This window comes from Phaethon lepturus, unplaced genomic scaffold (assembly GCF_000687285.1).
Source record: "Phaethon lepturus isolate BGI_N335 unplaced genomic scaffold, ASM68728v1 scaffold49274, whole genome shotgun sequence".
NCBI classification, from domain to species: domain Eukaryota; kingdom Metazoa; phylum Chordata; class Aves; order Phaethontiformes; family Phaethontidae; genus Phaethon; species Phaethon lepturus.
The window spans coordinates 1-262 of NW_010536466.1; the positions used below are offsets into that span (position 1 = coordinate 1).

Consider the following 262-nt stretch of genomic DNA (forward strand, 5'->3'; position numbering starts at 1 on the left):
ACGTGCAGGAGCCGGCCATGGACATGCGGTCCATCACTGACCGGGCTGCCCAGACCCTGCTGTGGACGGAGCTTTTCCGAGGTGAGTCCTGGAGCCGGATGGATGCCTCCGTGGGCCGAACAAACCCCTCTAAGCCTCCCCAGGCACAGCCCCCAGCCTGTCTGTGGGGTGCCGGCCCCCCGAGTGTGCCATAACCCTTCCTCCTCTGTCTTGCAGGCCTGGCCATGACGCTGAGCTACCTTTTCCGGGAGCCGGCCACCAT

General features: G+C 65.6%; 1 protein-coding gene across 1 annotated transcript in view; it reads left to right on the top strand.

Annotated features, from left to right (window-relative positions):
* Window positions 1-5: 5 nt before the first annotated feature.
* The window catches only part of NDUFS8 (NADH dehydrogenase (ubiquinone) Fe-S protein 8, 23kDa (NADH-coenzyme Q reductase)), a gene marked incomplete at its 5' end in the record, with an annotated part of 814 nt that continues 557 nt past the window's right edge, over window positions 6-262 (top strand). Inside the window, 2 exons of the mRNA XM_010286164.1 lie at window positions 6-81; window positions 217-254. Of these exons, the coding sequence (XP_010284466.1) occupies window positions 6-81; window positions 217-254 (114 nt within the window). The remainder of the gene's footprint in view (window positions 82-216; window positions 255-262) is intronic.